This window comes from Sorex fumeus, unplaced genomic scaffold (genome assembly GCF_029834395.1).
Source record: "Sorex fumeus unplaced genomic scaffold, SorFum_2.1 ptg000063l, whole genome shotgun sequence".
NCBI classification, from domain to species: Eukaryota; Metazoa; Chordata; class Mammalia; order Eulipotyphla; family Soricidae; genus Sorex; species Sorex fumeus.
The window spans coordinates 27,823,358-27,846,688 of NW_026606120.1; the positions used below are offsets into that span (position 1 = coordinate 27,823,358).

General features: G+C 40.9%; 1 protein-coding gene across 1 annotated transcript in view; it reads right to left on the reverse strand.

The window, feature by feature from the left end:
• Positions 1-2,080: 2,080 nt before the first annotated feature.
• The window catches only part of LOC130034972 (contactin-associated protein-like 3), a 201,278-nt gene continuing 180,027 nt past the window's right edge, over positions 2,081-23,331 (reverse strand). Inside the window, exons 23-25 of the mRNA XM_056126469.1 lie at positions 8,097-8,328; positions 7,819-7,886; positions 2,081-2,274 (exon numbers count right to left, since the gene is read on the reverse strand). Coding sequence (XP_055982444.1) covers positions 2,081-2,274; positions 7,819-7,886; positions 8,097-8,328 — 494 coding nt within the window. The remainder of the gene's footprint in view (positions 2,275-7,818; positions 7,887-8,096; positions 8,329-23,331) is intronic.

The following is a 23,331-nucleotide window of genomic DNA, read 5'->3' on the forward strand; positions in this document are numbered from 1 at the left end:
TCAGTTTCGAAAACCTGGTTCCTAAGATAATTCATAAAGCCGAAGCCAGCCTAGTTGCAGGGAGAGCATGGCATAGCCCCTCCTAGTCATAACGATAGGAAAGAGCACCCTTATGAACTAGAGTGTAGGCAAAGAAACAGACTGAGTTGTTTCGAGTCTTTCATTTATGAATAGTTTGTGTCAGGTCTGAAGTTTATGAATAAGCTATGCATGAACAAATCAAATGGGTATAATCGAAGGATTTTAGAACTGAACAATGGTGAACTCCGTCCAAGTTATACCCATATGTGCTACAGATAGATCAAACTTACAATACAATGTGGTTCATATATTCTTTTCCTTTGCCAATCCCCTCTTTGTTGCTGTCTGCTGGAGCAGGGGCTGTAGAGTTTAGTTAGACTAAAGGAGTGACTGGGAGTGAGGGCTGCTGATTTGTGTTTCTGTGTCTTGGTCCGTGCCTTCCTTTTGAAGGGCCAAATTGGCAGACACTTGTCTGCACAACGCTTCATGGAGGCAGGTCCCATTTCAGGTGGTAACCTGGAGAGGGTTGCTCAGAACTCTTTTTCTATTGTCCCTTTGGTGCGGTGCAGCCCAGGCAGAGCTCCCAGCATTCTCCAGGTGGGCTTGATCAGGGTCAGGGGCTAGTGCTACCACGCTGGGCTTTGCTTCTCCTCTTCAGACACCTTGATGCACCTGTTGTCTGGTTTTCCCATCCTGAACACAGCCTTCTCACGCTTCTCTGTAGGGAGAAGCATGGATCACCCTTGCTGATGCCGTCTGTGTTGCAGGTGAGGCCTGAGCTCAAGCCCCAAGTGATGACTCTCCTCAATATTCGGGGTCTTAGAGCCAATCAGTGGGGAACAGAACAAGAAACTTTTCATCCAGATAGTCTCTTCTTCATCTGGAGATTCCTCACTGGCCAGGCTGACTGATTAAAGTACAGCTTTTGTAAAAAGATAATCATGATTTAGGGAGTTATGGAGCCCTAAGGATACGAGAGCAATTTAAGCTTTATTTTAAATGTTGTGATTTTGCTAAATGAGCTTGTGTTAGGTGGAATCCTGAGTAGGGTGTGGACCATGAACCAACTTCATTAGAGAAGTGGACTCTGTAAACGTGGCGGTACGGGTGCTGGAACAGTTGGATGGGTAAGTGGACGTATTAAGACAGGCAGAGGAAACACCCTGGCAGATCCTGGGAAAACGCCTTTACAGGGCTGTAGGGGTGGAACACTTTGCTGATTTCTGGATTATGGGCAGTTGAAAACAAAAGCAATGGGGGTTTTGGTTTTTTTGTGGTGTGCTTTATCGAAGAGGCCAGCTGGGGAAGCAACTCAGAAGCAGGAGTCTTCATAGCTAGGGTCCTAGAAAGTCACATGCAGAACTTTTTACTAGGACATTTACTTTGGAAAGAAAGGGTCTTGTTAGTTCAGTGCACGTGCTGTGCCCCTTAGAACACAGATGAGGCATTGGTCCAAAATGGTTTGTTGAAGCTCTCAACATCCCATTTCATTCATTTTTTCTTCCTTTGTTTTTTGGTCACAACTAATAAAGCTTGAGGGTTGTTCCCAGCCCAGAGTAAACTAAATATCTGTTACCTCTCAGGGCTTTGGAGAATACCACAGGACTCTGTTTCACAGAACAATGGAAATACAGGTGAGGTCATCTAAGAAGAACTTACTGGGGTAAAGATGTCAGTCTGTAATTGATGAAGAAAATACAGCACAGATTTGAACAAGGCATAAAACTCCAAGTCCAGCCCTGACATTTATAAACCTTAATGATAAATTTTTAAGAGACGAAGTGTAAATCCATGTTTCTATTTAAAATCCAAGGTCATTATGCAAAATACAATTCAATTTTATAACATCATGTCAGAATTCTGAGAAAATGCCAAGGAGTGATTAATGAGTACACAAAGTCCCTGTTCCACATATCATAAACAAGCCCTGAGCAGAGTGCATCTATATGCCGACTAGCTGTGGGCATTATTGTCACCACCTATTCCAGAAGGTCAAGAGGGGCTCTGGTTGAACAAGAAAGGCAAGTCATCATTGCAATAAATAAAGCATGGCTGCAGATCAGAAGAAGTACTCTTTCTGGCTTTCAGTGACTAAACTTTGCAGGTTGGGCTCACTTTTCAGAGCAGTCTCAGCATTGTCTCCATTCGGAGGAATTTTTGTCTCATTTTTCTGATGTAACCATCTCTGTTGGTAAATACATATTACTATGCCAGTGAGGCAGATCAAGATAAATATCACAACTGCTATCACTCCTAGAAAGAGAAGAATGTTAAAAATATAAATTCGGAACCTACATTTTAAAAATCAAATAGACTGCCTTAATATAATTTATATCAAAGTGCATATATCTATATAATAATTTCTATGAGCATATATATCCATAAACAAAGTCATATAAAACTAAGTTCACTTGTAAATCCATACAACTTTTAGATGTATCTAAAGTTTTAAACCTTTATCCAAAAGACATATAATTATTGAATTTATACTAATTTATACTAATGCCTTCACCCTTAGATACAAAAGTGTGACTTTTTAGAGAAGGCTCATTCTTCGTGCTAACAAGCAAGCAGGCATTGGTTATTTTAAAAGTAAAGGTAAAGGTAAAGGCCCTCCCATTGTTCGTCGATTTGCTCGAGCGGGCCCAGTAACGTCTCCATTGCAGACTTTGTTGTTACTGTGTCTGGCATATCGAATACTCCCGGTAGCTTGCCGGGCTCTCCGAGAGGGGTGGAGGAATCAAACTCGGGTCTGCCATGTTGGCTGCATGCAAGGCAAATGCCTTACCGCTGTGCTATCGCTCCAGTATGATGTGAATAAAGGTAAAAAAGGTAAAGGGCTGGAGCGATAGCACAGCGGTAGGGCGTTTGCCTTGCATGCAGCCAACATGGCCGACCCGAGTTCGATTCCTCTGCCCCTCTCGGAGAGCCCGGCAAGCTAACGAGTGTATCTCGCCCGCAGGGCAGAACCTGGCAAGCTCCCCATGACGTATTCGATATGCCAAACACAGTAACAACAAAGTTTCCAATGGAGACGTTACTGGGCCCGCTCAAGCAAATGATGTAAATATTCTCATAATATTCTCATAATAGTACTGCTGTACTATTGGAACTGCTGTAGTATAACATGTGTATCTTGTATCTGTATGAGGCCAAGGGGTGTCTTAATGGATCTGTATCCATGGAGACCAATATTTTTCTCCCCTTCTATTGCTTATATGCAGGGCTTATGTCTTGTCTCTAATGAATAAAATATAGCACATAAGAAATATACTTCATTATATGTACAGGAGCAATAGCACAGCGGTAGGGCGTTTGCCTTGCACGCGGCCAACATGGCCGACCTGAGTTCGATTTCTCCGCCCCCTCAGAGAGCCCGGCAAGCTACTGAGAGTATCTCGCCCGCATGGCAGAGCATGGCAAGCTCCCTGTGATGTATTCAATATGCCAAACACAGTAACAACAAAGTCTCCAATGGAGATGTTACTGGGCCAGTTCGAGCAAATCGATGAACAACGGGAGGACCGTGACAGTGACAGTGACTACCAGATACATTAACATGGTGTTCTAGCATTGTCTCACTGGAGACTCTCCTTCTGAAGACTGATAGGTGGCAAATATTCATGCTGGGAGAAAGGATGTGGCAAGGAGAGGCTGAAAGATTCGGAGTGCCAAATGCAAGCTCTTGACAGCAGCCAGAAATAAAATCTAGATTTTAAAATCTTGATTTGTTCAGCCTTCTAACTTTATGATACTTAATGCTGTCACTGACCAGAAGATTCAGCTAAACTATGACCAAATTCCTAGTCAACAGAAAATGTGATATAATAAATGTGGGTTGCATTACATAGTTAGAAGGGTAAAAATTCATCATACATCAACAGATAATAGATAATATGATAGTCTATTTGCAGAAATATTGATAGTTATATGTTAATTATTTGACATATCTTAATGGAAATGTTTTTAAGAATTGAAAATCTTGGCTATGATAATGATTCTCAATATTAAATTGCACAGCAGAGTAAGAATTTTGGGGTGGAATTCCTGGATAGAAGTATTATTTTTAAAAAATCACTTATAACTGCATTAGTGATATTAAAATTTCCATGCTATTAACATTAAACTGCTAACTGAAAATGTCATATTGGTATAGAACAGATATTCAATCTATATAAAATCAAGATATAAAAAAGCTCTAGTCAATATACTTTTATGAGACTTGATAGTAATCATAGTCTCTGAGTCTTGGCCGCTGATGGGATTACACGGCCAAGACTCAGAGACTATAAAATCCAGATCCCGGACGAGAACATCTTATTATCTCATTCCTACTTTGGACAAACTTGCAGGCTATCGAATGTAGCCTGCCCACAGGGCAGAGTCTGGCAAACTCCCCGTGGTCTACCAAATATGCCAAATACCAGTAACAATGATGGGTCTCATTCTCCTAAAGAGCCGTGAATATAATCTCAGGGCTAGGATGAAAGAGACGTTACTGGGGCCTGCTCGAGGCAATCGACGATTAACAGGACGATGAAAAAATGATAGTAATCATAGGTTAATGACATAATACTATAAAATATGTTACTGCTTAACTACATGATTCAAAATTTATATTATATACTTAGTTTCTTTAGTATATTATCCTAAAATAGTAAATGGTAATGTAATAATAGACTTCAATGTAAGTGGAATACAACAGACCCAAAGTTCTTTGGGTGAAGTTTGGGTAGACTATGTTTTAGGTAAACTCCATTTAAATGGAGATACTGCAGTGTTATTTAAAAAAAACAATAACAATTATAAGATTCCTTGATTATACACTTGTCACCATACACTAAAACATCTAGGATTTTATGTATATGATTGACTACTTTTCTTGTTTTGAGGATACAACCAATGGTGCTCAGGGCTTACTTTGACTCTGTGTTTAGGGATAACTATTGGCAGTGCTTGAGGGCCCATTTGGGATGCCAAGGATCAAATTCAGGTCAGCCATGAACAATGCAAACATCCTATCTGCTGTTCTGTCTCTCTGGCCGTGGTTGATCAGTTTGTTTGTTTTGTGAGGTTAAATAGGATTCTAAAATAACCTTTCTTCATTCACTAGCTGGAAAGGATGAGATAATTGGCAAAATGCATCTGATTCCCTCCATTATCTTCCTATCAGCAACTCCAGTGTAATGTGCTTTTGACAAGTTTATTTGCCCATATACAATATTAGTAAACCTTTGTGATCTTTGATTTACCAGGTTTGAAGATAGTTAAAGCTAATCCTTCTTTCCTGTAACATTTTATTTTCTATACCATTCTTCCCTTTCAATGAGAGAAAACAATAAAGTGCAAAATGTAGAAAAATCCACTCACTGATAACATCCCTTAAGCATTAAGTGGAATCTATTAGCAATTACACAAATACTTGGATTTCACAAGTAAATGATCTCAGTAGCCAAGACACTAGGGAACAATCCCTGACTCCACTGCACAGATGTGTGGCAGATAGCAAGAGGACCCAGGAATAGTGATCTGGGTTGTTACATTCTCAAGAGCTTCCTTGATCTCATTCTTCATTCCGTCTGTCAAGATACAAGTAGGATTCCTCAGGGAAACAACACTGGTGAGACTTAATGTTTCATATCCAGCCAATGATATTTGGATAAAAGCAATGAAGTTCTAGGGACCATGTCTTTTGTTCTATCATACATTTGACTACTATCTGTGTTCTTCCTAGTAAGTGGGTACCAAATTTGAGGATATTGTGCAATTTTATCATCATGGATTACTATTCTGAAGATACAAATCACATTGTCTTAAATTGGCTTTTACATTATAGTTGAGTCATTTCTTTACAAATAAACTAGAGGTTCAGAGAGATAATGCAGTAGGTAGGGCACTTGCCTGCACATAGCCAAACCAGATTTGAATCCCACATTTCCATATAGTCTCCTGAGCCCTGCCAAGAACGATCCCAGAGTTTGGAGCCAGGAATTCATCCTCAGCACTGCTGTGTGACCCCAAAAACCAAATGAAAAAGTAAACAATGTTTCAAGGTTTAATTCAGATTTTAACATGAAAGGAATCCCTTTAAGTGTACATTATAAGTAAGATACTTTTTATTCTTAGAATTATGTAATTGGGATTCCATACTACACTCACTGCAAAAAATAAAAGATTTTGATATAGGAATCAAAACATGAGCATTCCAGCCTATATTTGCTAACACATTAAAAAAAAAAGTCTGAATACTATGCCAATTTTGGGGAAAATATTGGTGTCCAGAAGAAAGTAAGCAAAATGAGGAGATCCATTCTGAGCTGGTGTCCAGTCTGGCTAAACAGTGGGCACCCAGCCAGATGACCCAGCCTGGGCGCAATTTTCTTACTGTGGACAGCTATCAAATGGAGAACAATTTACTTCCTACTCACCAGAGTTTATAAGGAACTAGCATTTCAGTAATGTCCTTAAAAGAGTGTATGTGTTCTTTATATGGTAAGTAGGGATAATTGAAGGAAAATTGAATATTTATTTTTCAGACCGGAGAAAAGTCTATTTCAAGAACATATTTATATATTTACATTGAGTTTTTACTTCTTCAAATATACATAACCTAATATAAAATTAATCCAGGACAATATATTTATATGTACTATATGTATGCATGTGAGATATCAAACCCAGCTGAAAAGGAATTACAGGTGGGGCCAGTCCCACAATCCTAGTGATTCTTGCTGCATTGGTGAGGGCCAACCAGCTTTTTGCTTTCCGCCTGTAGCCACCAAACCACACCCTTGCGATCAGCAAAGAGTATAGAATGCAAGGCCATGCCTATGCCAGGAATAACCACCTGAGCTACATTCCTGGTCCTAGTTACGTATTTTCACACTTAAGAAAATTACTACTTGGGGCCTGAGTGATAGTACGGTGAGTAGGGTATTTGTCTTACATTTGGCTTTCCTATGTTTGATCCTCAGCATCCCATTTGGTCCCCTGAATACTGCCAGAGTAATTTGTGAGTGGAGAGCCAGGAGTAATCCCTGAGCATCATCAGGTGTGACCCAAAAAAAACAAAAAAGAAAGAAAATTGCTGCTCGCATAGTTTAGCTCTTTGTCTTGATATATACTTTAGTTTTAATCTAATTTCAAAATGTTTTAGGTCAATAGACTGAGCTGTGTAAGACTCTATGTCAAATCAAACAAATAAAAATAAATACCTCTTAAATAAATACATGCTGAGAAATATTTAAATATAAATGGCAACTTGCAAATGCAACTATGCTCCTTAGTTTAGTGTCTTTCAGCTATCCTTCATTAGGATCTTCAGGTGAAGGCAAGGCCGAGGGCCTCTGATACACCAGTGATGCAGAGAAGTGGTATTGCTCTATAGACAAACGACACACCCAACGAGTCTGAAAACATGAGATCCAAACTACAACAACCCGACCTAACAATGTGCCTGGCAAGGAGGCCATCTGTAGGTAACCTGGGGACACTGGTGAGGGAAGGGGATTCTGGTGGGGGCATGGGGATAGGGCCATGCTGGAACCCTGCTTGTCTAAAAATCAACTATGAATATCTTTGGAAACCGTGTCATTTTAACACAATCTTTAAAAAAGAAAGATTTCCTTCTTCTAGCATGTCCAGAGGAGCTGGGTTGCTACATAACATTCCTGCGTCAAACAAATCCTTATGGCCTGCTATGGTCCTTGCAGGATGGGACCCGTTCTTCCCAGCTAGGTGCAGGGTTATTCTGACTTGGGGAACAACGGGAGGCGTGGTCATTCTAGGCCTCCTTACCTCCAATGACCGCGGAATCAGGCCTGTCCGCATTAACTAGGGGCTCTCCCTCATCTGTTGCTCCTGAACAGCAGAAAAAGGGATAACGACCGAGTCGAGAGGAAAGGAGGGCTTCTGAGAGGGGGAACCCACATTTAAAACAGAAGCACTGCAAAGGATGCGGACAGCCACGCAGAGGAGGGAGGCGAGGCTACAGAGCGGTCAGGAAGGTGCGGAGGGACAGAGCCCGGGGGCTACAGGCCGACCGCGCGTGGCCCATGCACCTGGGCGGAGGGTACGCACCTGCACCGCCGGCGAGCGGGGTGGCCTGGCGTGCAGGGGCGCCGGACCCCGAGCGCCCAGCACAGCCGGACACTGCGCTCACGTGGCCTCGGACCCTGACCCGGGCAGGGGCTGCGGGGCGTAGCGCCGCCTTCAGGGGAGCCGCTGGCCCGAAGCGCACCGCCGACAGGCAGCCGGTGAAGCCGCCTCTTCCCGCGCGGAGCGTGTTGGAGTCTGCTCCGGGGGCATCTGCAAGAGGAGGAGCGGGAGACCTTAGGGAACAGGGCCTGGGACAGGAGGACGCGCGGGCACGGAGGAGGGACAGCGTGCACCTGCACCGCGGGCATCAGGTCACCCCGCACCCTCTGCCCGTTCTCCTTGGGACCGGTGAGCAACCAGATTAAGGAGAGCGCACTGCAGCTCCCGCCTGCAAGCTCAGGGACACCAGAACGGTTCCTCTGCCACTTTTCCTTTGTTAGTTTTATTTTGTTTTGCTTGGGGTGTGGTGGAGGGCGTTCACAGCTAGCTGTGCTCGGTTCTTGGAGCCACATTCCACGGTGATCACCGTTTTTTCCTGGCTCTGTGTTCAGACATCCATCTTGGCAGAGCTGAAGAGTAATCTGGCGTTGTGCTCAGGGATTACTCCTGGGAGTTCTCAGAGATTGCTCCTGACAGTGCTCAGCGCTTACTCCTGCTACTGCTTCAAGCTTACTCCTGGTTCTGGGCTCAGGGATCAGATGAGGTCTCAGGATCAAACCTGATTGGCTGCATGCAAGCCAAGTGACTCACCTGCTACACTCCCTCTCTGGCCTTGCCACTTGGTTCTTTAAAAGTCATCATTCAAATAATTTGATCAGGACGTGTGGCCCATAATCTAGGTACTGGACAGTGAGCGTACTGTGTTTGGGGGTGACAGGACTATGGCTCCCATCCCCAGGAAAGCCAACAGGCCTGTGAACACAGAATTCAGGACTGTCCACATGGCCCAACCTCACAGTGCTTGGGCGACAGAACCTACTCTTCTCAAATCATCTGTCTTCACAGTGGATGCTGTGTTTTATTCCTGTCCCCCAGAGCATTGATAGTTCTTGGCTTACTTATATACCATATATGTATGTCTGATGTACATCACAATACAATATATGCATGTCTGATATACACCATACATACATTATATACATGTCTGACATACATCGTACATATAATATATACATTAGATTCACTGCAGAAACTTAGAGCCCCTAATCTTTGGGGGACAATTTTGCTATTGAAGTCTTTTTCCCTTTTTGCTTTGATTTTCCTTTCTTTTTGGTTTTGGGATGCTAGGGACTACCCTCAAGCCACTTTTAATGCAATGTGGGGAACCACCTCATATTAATAAATGGTATGCAATAGCTGAAGCAAAAAATAAATAAAAGCACTAATGTCTTCACTTTGTCTTCACTGTCACTGTCACTGTCCTCTACTTGTTCTCATGGATTTGCTCGAGCCGGCCCAGTAATGTCTCCATTGTGAAACTTGTTGTTACTGGTTTTGGCATATCTAATACGTCACGGATAGCTTGCCAGGCTTGGCCATGTGGGCGAGATACTCTCAGTAGCTTGCCAGGCTCTCGAGAGGGGCAGAGGAATCAAAGCCGGCTCGTCCAGTCCAGCCGCTTGCAAGGCAAACACCCTACCGCTGTGCTATCGCTCCAGCACCTTTGTCTTAGCTGTCACTGTCACTGTCCTCCCATTGTTCATTGATTTGCTCGAGCGGGCCCAGTAATGTCTCCATTTTGAAATTTGTTGTTACTGTGTTAGGCATATTGAATATGTCATGGTAGCTTGCCAGGTTTTGCTGTGCTGGCAAGATACTCTTGGTAGCTTGCCAGGCACTCTGCGAGGGGTAGAGGAATTGAACCTGGGTTTGCCAGGTTGGCCACGTGCAAGGCAAATGCCCTACCAGCTGAATTTAATTGAACATGATCATAATCAGAGGTGCCCTCATTGTCACTAAATGTACTGGATACATTGTACTGGATACATTGCTGAAGGGTGGCAGAACCCCTAAACACAGCACTTTGCCATTAGGATTATGCTGAGGTAGAGGCATTGGAAGAACAGCTGATTCGCAAAGGTTATTCAGGTCGCCTTTTTCTTCTTGATACCAGAAGATGAAACTTCTATGTGGAAACTTTGCTTCCCAAACTAGCAAGAAAGGAACATTACCACCAGAGCTGGAGATTCAAGTTCAGAATGTCTGGAGAAGCAAACTGTGTCATACAAACTCTTATCTTCTTTACAATATATTTCAGCTACTCTTTTGTAATCACTACATTTTGTTCAACTTAATATACTAACAGGTGGGCCTATCTGCTTTGCCATCTTCATTTTCCTAACGAGGAATCTAGTACACATTATTTTTTTTAAATCAAGGTAATCTATCTTATATCAATTTAATTCTCATAACAAAGAAGGAAGGAGTAAAATATTGCATACTACAAACTCACGGATTGAATTTCTTAAATCATATTATAAATGTAACATTCATTCCTATTGAACTCATCTAATTATTTCATTCTTGTTCTTGAAAGGCAAATATTTGATATCCATATTTCTTCTGACTTGGAAAATTTCATTATGTTCTGTTGTTTGAAAAAAATAATCTAACTTTAAGACACATTTAAGGCAAATGTGCTGAAAGTCAAATGGGCTTACACATTCTGTTCAGTGATAATTTTAATGTTGCAAGCATAAGTGCTGACCACGTAAAGCATCTCCAAAAACAACTAAAATTAGTGCAGGATAATGATCATATATTTCTACTATAATGATAAACATTGCTCTGAAATTTTTTTATTAAATTGATTATATTTAGATAGATTTCAAACTAACATAAAATAATTCTGGTTCAAATCAACTAAATGATTATAAATTATAATAATTCTTTAGCAATCTATTTTTAAAATTTTACATTCAGACAATACATATATTTCTTAAACAAGGACATCTTTACTGTTATAAACTTGACAGACTACCAGGAAGAAATAAATTTCAAAAATAATAGCAATACAGAAGTTTTGCAAGTCTAAAATACTAAAGAAGAGGAAGAAGAAAACCAATTAAAATCTTAGTCTCAAAAGAGAGTTTTAGGGAAAGCTTATTTTCCTGATCAAATATAGACATGAATACAACAAATGCTGAGGTAACAGAGTGAATTACTTGTCTTAATAGTATTATAGCACTGTCCTCCCTTTGTTCATCAATTTGTTCAAGCAGGCACCAGTAATGCCTCCATTTTGAGACTTGTTGTTACTGTTTTTGGCATAACAGGAAGCTTGCCAGCTCTGCTGTGCGGACAGGATACTCTTGGTAGCTTGCTAGGCTCTCCAAGAGGGATGGAGGAATCGAACCGGGGTCAGTCATGTGCAAGGAAAATGCCCTACCCGCTGTGCTATTGCTTCAGCCCACTTGTCTTAATAAATAATAATTTAGTGAAATTTACTTTTTAAAGACCACCAACCTACATTTCTGTAGGTAGTGCCGTTACTACAGGATGTTGGTTCTGCGACATATTGCATTATATTTTTCTCTATTTCAGGAATTTGTGTTTTAGACATATGAACGTTTAAGGGTTCATGTACATGGATTTACGTCAGCACAAAAAGTACCCCTGAGCTGTGAACATGCTCATGCTTACATGCATGTATGGCAACAAGTCACATCAAAAAACTTAATGTTCACAGTTTCCATCTTGAAATCAACTTTGTGGTTCTTTCTTTTCTTGCAGGGCATACCCGATAGTGCTCAGGGCTTACTACTGACTCTGTGCTCAGGGGTTACTCAGTCCTGGCAGTGTTCAGAGGACACTGAGAATTTAACTCAGGGGATTAATCTCAGGTTGGCCACATTAAACACAAGCATCTTATTATCTCTCTGGCACCTATGTTTATTTTTTGATTGGAGAAACTGTCTCCACTTTTTTCTCAGAATATAAGATTAATATTTATTCTGAACCCTACTGTTCAAAATATAGTTTTAATCATTTTAGACAAAGTATATATTCAGTGCTTGAGTAATACTTCACTCTTCCTTCTCCAGAAGAATAATTATTTAATCATTGTCTCTTTCTTTCACAAATGAAAAATTGAATGATGATTACAAAAACATTATTTGTCACTGTAACTTTATTTTATCTTATTTTATTTGTTTTTTGGGTGACACCCGGCAATGCTCAGGGGTTACTCCTGGCTTTGCACTCAGTAATCACTCCTGGTTGTGCCGGGGGACCATATGGGATGCTGGGAATCGAACCCGGGTCGACTGTGTGCAAGGCAAATGCCCTACCTGCTGTGCTATTGCTCCAGCCCCTGTCACTGTAACTTTTGTTCAGAAAATTTTGGAAATTTTTCTCTGTGATTTTTTTGAAATTTATCTGTGCTTTCAGAAATGTTTCAAGATTTGTCCCAGAAATGTGTCTTTTCTCATGAATTCATAAGTGGATTTATGTCTCTTAAATTTCTTAGCTCAAAAAAAAATGGGCCTGTAAGTATATCTAATTATTGTCTTCTAGTTTTCTTCTTAGATCTTCTATTATGCATGTTAGGTTTCTATATTTATTTCCAAATGCCTTTTTATTGTCAAACCTAATTTTTCTGATCAAAGTTGTCATTCACCAGAACCAGATCCATACAAACTCAGCATCAGAATAAATAAAGTGTTATTAAAAAATATATTGAGTATCATCCATCTTTCCTACTACTTGCCTTCTGAAAATCATCACTAAGGATCCTTCCTTTCAACTCAATTTGTTTGACTGTTTAAAGTGAAAGAAAATAAAATTAAAGTGGTGGAGGGGAGATATTAGAATTATTCATGCATTTAAAAATGTATACCTCAAGATGACAAAGGATTTGTTGTCATAATTGAATTCACCAAAACTTGAAAATACAGGCATATTAAGAAAAAAAAAGTAAATGGAGACTTTAAAACAAGGGCAAAAATAATGTGAAAAAATGTATAAAAGTAAAACACAATTTATGACAATGGCCAAAAAGAAGGTGAACAAGTAAAATGTAAATGAAATATTTTAGGATTTTTATATAGTTTAGGATGCATTCAAAGTAGTAGTAGGTAATTGAAAGTAGCATTAAGTTATTCAAGGATGCATAGTTTATTCATAGGAGTAATTGAAAAAAATTGAGGCAAAAATATAATAATAAGGAAGTTAACTGCCCTAAACTGCCCATCAAACTACCCATCAACATAAAAATATAGACAAGACATTGTGATACATTTCATGCAATAAAAAAGCTGCAAAAGAATGAGTTACCATTACATGCACCAGCACAGATACAGGCTCAAAATACTTTTTAATGGAGTAAACTGAGTATAAAATGTTTAGATTTTGTCATATCCAGCTTTACTCAGGGCTTATTCCTGTAGCTCTGTGCTCAAGGATCACTCTGGGCAATGCTCAGGGGACCATATTTGGTGTGAGAGATTGAACTAGGGTTGGCCACATCTAACCCCAGTAAGAGGGTGACTCCTTACTCCTGTATTATCTCTCTGGCCTATAAATATAAACCTTGCCCTACTATTTTGGAGTTGATAAAACAGTAAATTTCCTTTATTTTAAATAAAAGACATAATTAACAAATGACTACTTTGCAAACCTTCATTGTCTATGCACCAACATCTGATTATGATGAAGGAGAAATTGAGAAGTTCTACATGGAGCTGGAGAATTTCTATAAAGAAGACCACACCTTCTACAAGATCATTGTCGTGATTTTAATGGCAAGATAAGATGGAGAAGATCAGCCGAAGAACTCCACATCAAGACCCATGGCCTAGAATGGAATGCACAGGGAGAGTGACTGTCTGAGTTCATCATCCATGGTAACTCAGAGTTCCAGAAGGCCGAATCTAAACTTTAAAGTTTAAGAAGAGAACTCCCAGAAAGACCACCAACTGGGAGTCTCCTGGTGGATGGTTCTAAAATGAAATTGACCACATCATATTCAATCAATGGTCTTGCCTGACCGATGTCACTGTTGTCCCAAAATTCCAAAGGGGATCAAACCACCATCTCCTTTGTGCAAAATTCTGCTTCACAGAGTGGGGAGAAAGGGCTACAAAGTTTAAGAAGAGAATTCCCAGAAAGACCACGAACTGGGAGCTCTTTGGCACTATTGGGGCAACATGGGAAGATACCACCTTTGACAACATTGACAAAGAATACGATTGACTGGTTCAGCATCTCCATGATTGATCAAGGAGCACCCAGACAGAGATAGCTAGAAAAAGATGCCTGTCTTCAAAAACTCTCAAGCTCATTTGCCACCATGGCTTGACACAAGCCTCAGGTAACCGCAAGCGAATGTCTGAGCTCGCAAAGCAGTGTAGAGAAGCGATAAAGGAAAACCTCAAAGAGAGGAATAGCAGTGCTGCCTCATGTGGCAGAAGATAGGAAAAGCATTCACAACGTCCGACTGTACTTCGCCAACTACTAGACCAAGATGACTGCCCTCCGACGTCCTGATGGATCTATCACATCTTCCAAAAGGGCAATGGAGAAGATCATCTATGACTTCTTCTCGGATCCCTTTGATAGCCACATCCATCTGCACACATAACAAATTCCACAGGATGGATATGTTGTTCCCAAGGTTTTCCCTTCTGAAACCTGACACACCAATTGTTGGTAAAGAAGCAAACAGCACCTGGCCCAGACAATGTCAGACCCAAACACCTGAAGAACATGCAGTCAGTACTCATCGATACACTGGCTCGGCTTTTCACATGCTACCTGTCTGAATGCAAGGTTCTATCCCAATGGAAAAGCAGCAGGACTGTTTTACTATACAAGAAGGGAGACATCCATGACATTGGCAACTATCGCCTGATCTGCCTGTTGTCTGTGGTCTGCAATCTGTTCACTCGAGTCATCCTGAATAGGATTGGCAGAATACTAGATGAAGGACAACTATGCGAGCAAGTCGGGTTCCACAAAGGATTCAGCACGATTGACCATATTCACATGACAACCAAGCCCATTGAGGTCTTTCAGGAGTTCAAATGCCGCTCTGTCTAACGTTCATTGATTTAAAGAAGGACTTTGATTTTGTTGAGACTGAAGTGGTCGTCGAAGCCTTAGCTAAACAGGGCATTCAAACTCACTCAATACATCATGATCCTCCATGAGATGTATTATGGATTCACTACCAAGATCTCTCCATTCTACAAGAAAGTGATCATCCATGTCAAGAGAGGGTTTTGGCAGGGTGATACCATTTTACTGAAACTCTTCAGTGCCACCCTCAAGAACATCATGCAATGACTGGAATGGCAAGGAATGGCAGTGAAGATAGACAGTAAGCAAGTACACCATCTCCGCTTCGATGATGACATCATTCTAATAACATCAAACATTAGCCAAGCAGCACAAATGCTGGTCAACTTCGACTGTGAATGTGGAAAGGTTGGAATACAGCTGAATCTCATAAGACAATGTTTATGAGAAATGGACTCATTCCTGATGTTCCATTCGCTCTCAAGGGAATGAACATCTCTGAATGCAACAGTTATGTGTACCTAGGTCGAGAACTCAACATGATGAATGACCTGGCACCTGAGTTGCACAAAGGAAGAGAGTGGCTTTGAACGCCTTCAGAGCGTTTAAGAAATAGCTAAGATGATGAAGAACCTCTGGCTCCATGCACATCTCTTGATCCCACTGTTCTTCCTGCATTAACATACACCTCAGATACCTGGTCCCTACAAAAACAGGATGAGAATGCTATGCACGTCTCCCAAAGAGGAACCAAAAGAGCTATGCTTGGAGTATCATGTGTCACTCAAATGACAGAAAAAATCCGATGTTCCGACCTCCGTGGACAATCAAGAATCAGGGATGCTGTCTTGTTTGCCAAGGCATCGAAAATCAGGTGGGCTGGATACGTAATGAAATTTAGAGATGACTGCTGGCCTAGAGGCATTATCGACTAGATTCCACGGGACGTCAAAAGACCATGTGGCCACCTATCTACAAGATGGTTAGACTTCTTCGTCAAAATCCTGAACAATCGCTTTGAGGCTCTTCGTGTTCCTGGAATGAGCAGACACCATTGGGCTACACTAGCACGTGACAGAGACAAATGGAGACATTCCTGGCGCCCGCCCAAGCAAATCAATGATTAACAGGAAATCAAGTGACCAAGTGATCAAGTGATGAATTTCTTAATAGCATTTTCTTTCTCACTTCTTTTTAAATGAATACAATATGTATATAATCATGGTCATCCCGTTGTTCATCGATTTGCTCGAGTGGGACCAGTAATGTCTCCATCGTGAGACTTCTTGTTACTGTGTTTGGCATATCGAATACATCACGGGGAGCTTGCCAGGCTTTGCCATGCAGGCGAGATACTCTCGGTAGCTTGCCGGGCTCTCTGAGAGGGTGGAGAAATCAAACTCAGATCGGCCGACTTGGCTGCGTGCAAGGCAAACGCCCTACCACTGTGCTATCGCTCCAGTCCATGTATATAATAAAACATACAAAATATCTTCACTGACTGTGTATATTATTGTCATGGTTTATGGCCCATACCATGTCTAGAACAGCATTTTGGTGTTAATAAAAATTATACTCAAGTATTCAAATGCAGGGCATAACATTCCTTCTGAACTCTGCCTTATTTAAGTGTCAACTATATAAACATCTCATTGCATTCCTTTCCAGTGTTGGAATGGAAGTGGGGAGAAAGGGACCCTATACACTGCTGGTGGGAATGCTGACTGGTTCAGCCATTTCAGAAAACAGTATGGATGATTCTCAAAAAATTAGAAATTGAGCTCTCATTTGACCCAGCAATATCACCCCTGGGAATATATCCTGGAGAGGCAAAAAAGTATAGTCGAAATGACATCTACACTCGAATGTTCATTGCAGCACTGTTTACAATAGCCAGAATCTGGAAAAAACCCGAGTACCCAAGAACAGATGACTAGTTGAAGAAACTTTGGTATATCTACACAATGGAATACTATGTAGCTGCTAGAAAAGATCAAATCATGACCTTTGCCTATAAGTGGATCAACATGGAAAGTATCATGCTAAGTGGAATGAGTCAAAAAGAGAGAGACAGACATAGATTGCATTCATCTGTGGAATACAAAGTAACAGAATGGAAGACTAGCACTCAAGAATAGTAGAGGTAAGTACCAGGAGCTTTGTTCCATGGCTTGGAAGTTGGCCTCACATTCTGGAGGTAAAGGCAGCTCAGATAGAGAATGGAACACGAGGTAAAGTGTGGTTGGAGGACCCACTTGGAATGGGAGATGTGCGCTGAAAGTAGACTATAGATCAAACGTGATGGCCACTCAATATCTCTATTGTAAACCACAACACTGAAAGGAGTGAGAGAACAAAAGGGAATGGTCTGCCACAGATTCCGTGTGGGGTGGGCGGAATCGCATGGGGTGTGTGTGGGAAGGCTACTGGGATCATCGGTGGTGAAGAATGGGCACTGGTGGATGGATGCGTACTCAAGCATTGTATAACTGAAACACAAGCACGAAAATTTGTAATTCTGTAACTGTACCTCATGGTGATTCATCAATAAAAATTTTTTTTTAAATGTTTGCAAGAATTCGCTAGTGAATCCATCCATTAATTCTTTCCTTCTGCCTGGTTTGGGGTACTTTTTTTTTTCTTTTTTTATTAGTGAAAAACCATGAGGTACAGTTATATGCTTACAAATTTTGTGCTTGGGTTTCAGTTATACAATGATCAAGTGCCCATCCCTCCACCAGTGCCCGTCATCCATCCCCATGGGTCCCAGCATCCCCCCCACCCTCATCCCCCCCCCCCCATCCTGCCTCTGTGGCAGGGTATTCCCCCTTGTTCTCTCTCTCTTCTTTTGGGTACTGTGTTTTGCAAGAGAGGCTTTGAGTGGCAATCATGTTTGGTCTATCGACTACTTTTAGCATGCTTCTCCCACCCTGGGAGGACCCTCACAACACCCTTCATTTGGTACTCTCTTCTCTATCTGAGCTTCCTTTTCACCTAGAGCCTGTGGCTGGCCTTCCATTCATGGAGCAAAATTCCTGGTACTAATCTCAGCCATTCCTGGGTGTTACTCTCCCTTTTTGTTGCTTTATGTTCCCCAGATGAATGCAATCTTTCTGTGTCTATCCCGCTCTTTCTGACTCATTTTGCTTAACATGATACTTTCCATGTAGTACCACTTGTATGTAAATTTCATAACTTCATCTTTTCTAACAGCTACATAGTACTCCATTGTGTAAATGTACCAAAGTTTCTTTAACCAGTCATCTGTTCTTGGGCACTCAGGTTTTTTCCAGATTCTGGCTATTGTAAAGAGTGCTGCAATGAACAAACAATTGCAGATGTCACTTCGACTATACCTTTTTGCCTCTCTGGGATATATTCCCAGGAGTGCTATATCTGGGTCAAATGGCAGATCAAATTCTAATTTTTTGAGAGTCGTCCATACTGTTTTCCAAAAGGGTTGGACCAGCCAGCATTCCCACCAGCAGTGAAGGAGGGTCCCTTTCTCGCCACATCCGCGCCAGCACCGGTTGCTTTTGTTCTTGTGGATGTGGGCCAGTCTCTGTGGTGTGAAATGATATCTCATTGTGGTTTTGATCTGCATCTCTCTGATGATTAGTGATGTAGAGCATTTTCTCATGTGCCTTTTTGCCATTCAAATTTCTTCTTTGCGAAAGTTTCTGTTCATTTCCTCACCCCATTTTTTGATGGGGTTGGGTTTGGGGTACTTTTGATGGTCCTTTCCTAAGATCTTAAGCTATGAAGTCAAGTTATTTATGTGGGTTCTATCTTCCTTCCTAAGAAACTCTTGCAGCACTGTAAATTTTCCCCTTAATACAGCTTTAGTTTTGTCCCATAATTCTGGTAAGTTGTGTCTTCATTCTCATTTGTTTCCAGGTATCTTTTGATTTATTACTTGATTTCCTTCCTGACCCACTTGTTGTTCAAAATTGAGTTGTTTAATTTCCAGGTGTTTGATTTGGTTCTCTGCATTTGTATGTGATTAACTTCTCTCTTCAATGCATCATGATCTAAAAAGATAGTTGATACAATTCCTATATTCCTGATTCTATTGAGGTATTGTTTTGTGACCCAGCACGTGGTCTATTTTGGAGAATGATCCGTGTGCACTGGAAAGAAATGTGTATTCTCTCTCTTTGGGATGTAAAGCCCTGTATAGATCTACCAGCCCTCTCTCTTCTATTTCTTCCCCCAAAGTCAGTGTTTCCTTGCTGAGTTTTAATCTTCTTCAACTATCTAGAGGTGATAAGATGGTGTTGAAGTCTCCAACTACTATTGTGTTGCTAGTAATGTCCTTATTAAAATCCTTTAGCAGTTGTTTTACGTATTTAGCTGGTCCCTCATTAGGTGCATATACATTTAGGAGTGTGATTTCTTCCTGCTGTACATATCTACTGATTATTAAAAAATGGTCTTCTCTGTCCCTTCTAACCTTTTCCACCTGAAATCAATGTTGTAAGATATTAGGATAGCCACCCCGGCTTTTCTGAGGGAGTTGTTTGCTTGCAGGATTGTTTTCCATCCTTTGAAGTAGAGACTATGTTTGCTCTGACTGTTCCAATGTGCTTCTTGTAGGCAGAAAAATGTTGGATTCAGTTTCTGAATCCATTTTGCCACCTGTATCCTTAATTGGTGCATGTATACCATTGGCATTGAGAGATATTATTGGCACAGGGTCTTGTGCCATCTTTCTGTCGATGTTGTGCTTGTAGGATTTTTTTTCTTGCCCTTTTAGTCCTTGTTTTAAGTTTGCTTTTGAATCTATAAAGTTCTTGAGCTGTTGTTTATCCATGAAATAGTGTATAGTTCCTTCAAGTTTGAGTGAAAGTTTAGCTGGATAAATTATTCTTGGTGAGGTGTTAATTTCATTGATTTTCTTCACTACATCCCACCATTATCTTTGGGCTTGAAGGGTTTCCTCTGATAGGACTTCTGTAAATCTAAGGGGTGATTCTTTGTATGTGATTTCCTTCTTTGACCTTGCTGCTTGCATTATTGTGTCTCTACCCATGGCATCCATCATTCTGACTATGATATGCCTTTTTATTAGGTCTCTTTTAGCTGGCACACTTCTGCCTCCTTGGATCTGGATGCCTGCATTCTCCAGCTCTGGGAACTTCTCGGTGATGATATCTTTAACTGTGGCTTTTTCATTGGGTTTGCCTCCCTGTCCTTCTCGTACTCCAATGATTCTCGTGTTGTTCCTCTTGACTTCACTCCCTAGGACTCTGATTCATCCTAAAGGTATTTTGAGGTCTTTTCCCATTGTTTGTTATTGCCTGTAAGCTTTCTGCTGCTCATCTTCAAGCTTACTTCTTCTGTCTTCAGCTGTAGTCATTCTACTGTTGAGGGCACCCACTGAGTTTTTTATTTTACCTACCAATGCTTTTATTTGTGACATTTCTATTTGCAGCTTTTTTACTTCTGCTCTCATTTCTTCCTGAGTTTTATTGGCTGTCCATTCCATTATTCGTTTCATGTCCTCCTTTAACTTGCTGAATGTATATGTTCCACCTTTTCTTTGAGTTCATTGAACATCTTCAACATTTCATCTCTGAATTCTTTTTCGGAGACATCCTATTTGTGGGTAATTCCTGTTGAGCACTCTGGACTCTTCTTCATCCTCTCCCCGTGGTGGGGATTGTTTCTTCAAGTTGTTGTGGTGTTATGGAGGTGGGACCTTCCTGTTCACTATCAGTATTCTTCTCTTGCTTTGAGAAAGGATTCTGGATGAGCTTGGTTGATGGAGGTGGCTGTTTCAGTATACTTTGATTGGACTAGGCCAGTGGTCTATAGCCTAATGTGTTTGGGATAGTCAGGATGTCCACTTTAGAATAAGGAAATGGAGGTTTAGCTGTGAGTCCAATGTGCTGGGAAAGGGGGAAATAAGCTGCCGCTCGGAGGCTACACAAAGCATGCTGCCATACCTGTGGGTGGGAGGGGCCGCTTATGTCCCTGATGCTGTCATCTAATACCCTCTGAGGTGCTCCTGACGTTTCTGGGCGCCATCTTTTGGCAGTGCTCCGCATTTGCCTCTGCTGGCGCTGGGGTCTTGCAAGGCCCTGAGGTTGGGTCTGGGCCCATGATTTGTATTTAAATTAGGATTAAGCTGTTATTATATAGAACCTTGAGAAAGAACCTAATTAATCATCACTAATAAAACTGATTAAAAATAGGGAAAAAGAGAGTACATTGATTTGACAATAATGCTGAATTATCTTTTTCCAAAGGAAAGTCATAGTACATAACAATAGTAAATTGGTCATATAAGGACAAAAGATAAAATGGTTATTTTTAGCAAATGGATAGCTGAGTGGATGAAAACAGCTTACAAGAAAAAAGTGCACGCTACCCGTGATGTACTCAATATGCCAAACACAGTATTATAAAGGTGCCTTAAAGGTGGATAAAGACTTTCTTGATTCTTTGACTGAAAGGCAGCTAACATTTAGGCTGGAGCGATAGCACAGCGGTAGGGCGTTTGCCTTGCATGCAGCCAACATGTTTGACCCGAGTTCGATTCCTCCGCCCCTCTCGGGCAAGCTACCGAGAGTATCTCGCCCGCACGCCAGAGCCTGGCAAGCTCCCCGTGACGTATTCGATATGCCACACATAGAAACAAAATCTCCAATGGAGACGTTACTGGGCCTGCTCGAGCAAATCGATGAACAACAGGAGGGCCTTTAAGGGCTGGAGCGATAGCACAGCGGTAGGGCGTTCGCCTTACACGCGGCCAACATGGCCGACCCGAGTTCGATTCCTCCGCCCCTCTCGGAGAGCCCAGCAAGCTACCGAGAGTATTTGATATGCCAAACACAGTAACAACAAAGTCTCCAATGGAGACGTTACTGGGCCCGCTCAAGCAAATCGACGATCAACGGGAGGGCCTTTACCATATTTAAACTTGTAGGAAAATTCAAATGTATATAATGAACTTTATCATTTTACTTTTTAATTAAAATGATCTCCTTCAAAAATGTGGTTAAATCACTTTTCATAGTTAACCACATACTTCTTTATTGTCTTGAAAAATTTTTTTCAATTTTACACTTAGTAATAGCAATTTTCTATCTTGAATCATGGAAACTTCTGAACATGCCTCCTTTCTCCTCACAGACAGTGGAGTCACTGATAATAGGAAATTGTGTCTTTATTTATTTTGTTCATTGAAAATGCCTGTCGTAATGACTTGGGGGAAAGTACATCTAGACATTTCTTCTGGCATTGAGAAAGAAATCAGCTCCTGGGGGTAGACAAAACCAAAATTCCACTCAGAGACTGCATATTTTCTAAGTGTGGCTCTGGGTGGTCTCATGGATTACTGGAAATAATCTATTACTAAGTCTTCTCAAATATAACTAGCATTAGGGCACCCAAAGAGCTCAATGATAAATTTTAAAAAAGGAACTCTTCTCATAAAAATGTTCTCATCTACTTGGATAAAATTTCCTCCACTTGGATGTTAAAAGCTCCATTTAAACAGTTATAGTAAATTTACTTCTTATAATATGTTCAGCAACGTCATTTTGTTGAGCACAGTCTTTAGGGAGGAAGGTCCATTCCACAGTTCTCTAAGGTAAATGTGGTCTTTGATTTTTATCTTTGTCCTTTTAAGAATTTTATTATATCTATATGCATTGCTGTTGTTATCATTACTGAATGCTAGGCGATCAGTTTATTTCTTTCAGTGGTTTTCCAGTTCTTTGTCATTTCTTATACTGTGTAAGTGTTTTAGATAGAAGTACAAAATTCAACTACATCATAAAAAATAGGGAATACAGATGACCAAGAAATTTAGTCAAAGTCATATATTGGAACTCAGATGCTCAATTCTACAACTGCACTTCTGTAGCTGCAAGTGTCTCCTATTCCAAATGGGAAATAGTTGCTCCCATCTTCATTCCTGAGCAAACTGATCCATCAGTGTATCCACAAAAGAGGAATGGAACTAGAAGAGTGACCTCAAACAGGAGCCTAAATGTTAGCTGCCTTTCGGTCAAAGAATCAAGAAAGTCTTTATCCACTTTTAAGGCACCTTTATAATACAGAACCACCACTAGAGCAAGTCAAGAAGTCACGAATCTCCCAAACTAGTTTAATCTGTTTAATCTGGGATTAAAACTCTAAACTAGCTCAATCAAGAGGTAAAGTACACTCCTGATTTAGTTTAATCTG